We start from the raw sequence: 2,121 nt of genomic DNA on the forward strand, positions 1-2,121 counted from the left end.
GAAGACGGCAATCCAAAGTCATCAACAATAAATGTCGTGTTCAAAGAGGTTTTTAATAATATTTAGGTAAGAATAATATTATTTTTATTTTAATAGCATGTTATGATTTATACTTTTGTACAAATATTTACTATAGATATAACTAATTTATCTATAACTTTTTTTTTTCAGATTTGAAATGAAATGTGTAACAAGGAGCACAACATTCTATGCCAATTGCTTTTCTAATGAAGTTAGTAAGATACTAGGTTATCGATTGATAAATTTTTATTAGCTTTTTGATATAAAATTTAGTGTAAAATTAACATGCTATTATTACAGTTATATATGTTTTTATTTTTTTCATGTCTCCCTCCTTATGGTTCAAGAATATTATAAACTTCAAACTCTTCTATTTATATTTTACTTTGAATAAAGATAAAACAACATATTTAACACGTTTATTATATAACGACGATGATAGTGTTATACTAAATTTAAAAAATATATGGTTATAAAATATTATTTTTAATTTAACTTATCAAATTTAAATATAAGCCCGTGCATCGCACGGGTTTAACACTAATAGTAATACAAATGGGGAGCTCATATGTTGACATGGCGCTCATATGTTGATTCTGAGAGTTTATTTGCTTAGGTGTCGTCATTAGAGATTTTTAGATTTATATTTATAAATTATAAATTATAAATTATTATTTGCTTAGATTGTTTGTTTTAAATTTTAAATTATTTGTTTGGATTGTTTTACTTAGGTTGTTATTTTTTAAATTTTAAATTATTTTATTTGTTTGGATTATTTTACTTAAGTTGTTATTTTTTAAATTTCAAATTTGATTGATTTTAATTTAAATTTAAATTAAAATCAATCAAATTTAAAAAATTTTAGTTATGAGTCAACTATTAAAGTATAAGTTATGAAAGATGTAAAGCACCACAATTTAAAGTACATCAATCCCTTTCTTTACATATATTCAAAATCTTTCTACTTATTCCAATGGCTATTCACAAAATTGCAGACATCAATCCTACCATTGATAATTTGTGTGTACGTATACGAGTGATACGTTTATGGACACTACCAAATTACGGAAATTCTCTATTGCCATATTCAATTGAGATGGTTTGGCTCGATGAAAACGTGAGTTTTCTACTAATATTTTTCTATTTTATTTTAAATTTATATTATTTATATTTTAAATTTATTTGTTTATTCCCATCTAATCGTTCTTTGATTTTTGTTCATCAATTCTATTTTATTTTATTTTGCATGTTTTGTAGTCTTTGACAAAGAGGCAAAACAAGTTTTGGGAAAGAGTTGTGTAGAGATACTTGATCCACTTCTATTGGTAAGTTCTAACCAATATTTATTTCTAAAAACGTTAGTGAAGATATTTTTAATGGTAATTTTTATATTATTTATTATTAATATATTATATAATACCCTGTAGAAAGGAGATCTATCAGATACACCTACATTTTTTCTCAACCTAATTGATAAGACCTTTCTCTTCATCGTTGAAGTTCAAATATCTGATAATCCACATTTTTCACCTTCTTATAAAGTTAAGAAGATGACTGATAATGTGGACCTCATAAATAAATTCAAAGATGCTCACCCTATTCAAATTGTGAGTATAATTATAAGTGTACTTTCTATTAAAAATAAGTTTATTTTTTGCTTCCTTGTTCATTAGTAGTATCTAATTTATAAATAATAATTAATAATTAATTATAATTTTAGGATGTTGACTACACCGGTAGTTTGCTTCCAATTTCAAAGGCATCCTCAATCATTGAAGGGGAGAAAGTAGAAGGTACTAAGGTATTTGTTCAAAAAATAAATTTTTTATTTGTTTGTTCTCTCAAAATTAGATCTTAATTTTATTCAAAAAAATATTAGTGAGATAAAATCAAAAGTTAGAAAGAAGTCTTTAATTTAACGTGTTAAAAATACAGAATTTGCTGCTTGAATTCTCCAATGAAGTTACGGCCAATGGTGAATCTGAAGAGTTGGAAAATGCTATTACACCAACTAAGCGACTATCCTCAGAGTCGGAAGATTCGAAGGTGGAAGGAGATACCTCAATTTGCAAGAAGATCAAAATTGAGAATGAAACTTGA

At 25.2% G+C, this 2,121-nt stretch overlaps 1 protein-coding gene across 1 annotated transcript; it reads left to right on the top strand.

Moving 5' to 3' along the window:
• The first annotated feature begins 994 nt into the window (after positions 1-994).
• On the top strand, positions 995-2,121 carry LOC148555376 (uncharacterized). The gene is made up of 5 exons (XM_088490642.1): positions 995-1,138; positions 1,272-1,346; positions 1,449-1,628; positions 1,742-1,822; positions 1,957-2,121. The coding sequence occupies exons 1-5, from the start codon at positions 995-997 to the stop codon at positions 2,119-2,121; spliced, it is 645 nt and encodes a 214-aa protein (XP_088346768.1).

This window comes from Arachis ipaensis, chromosome B6 (assembly GCF_059453495.1).
Source record: "Arachis ipaensis isolate K30076 ecotype BB chromosome B6, ASM5945349v1, whole genome shotgun sequence".
Lineage (NCBI taxonomy): Eukaryota > Viridiplantae > Streptophyta > Magnoliopsida > Fabales > Fabaceae > Arachis > Arachis ipaensis.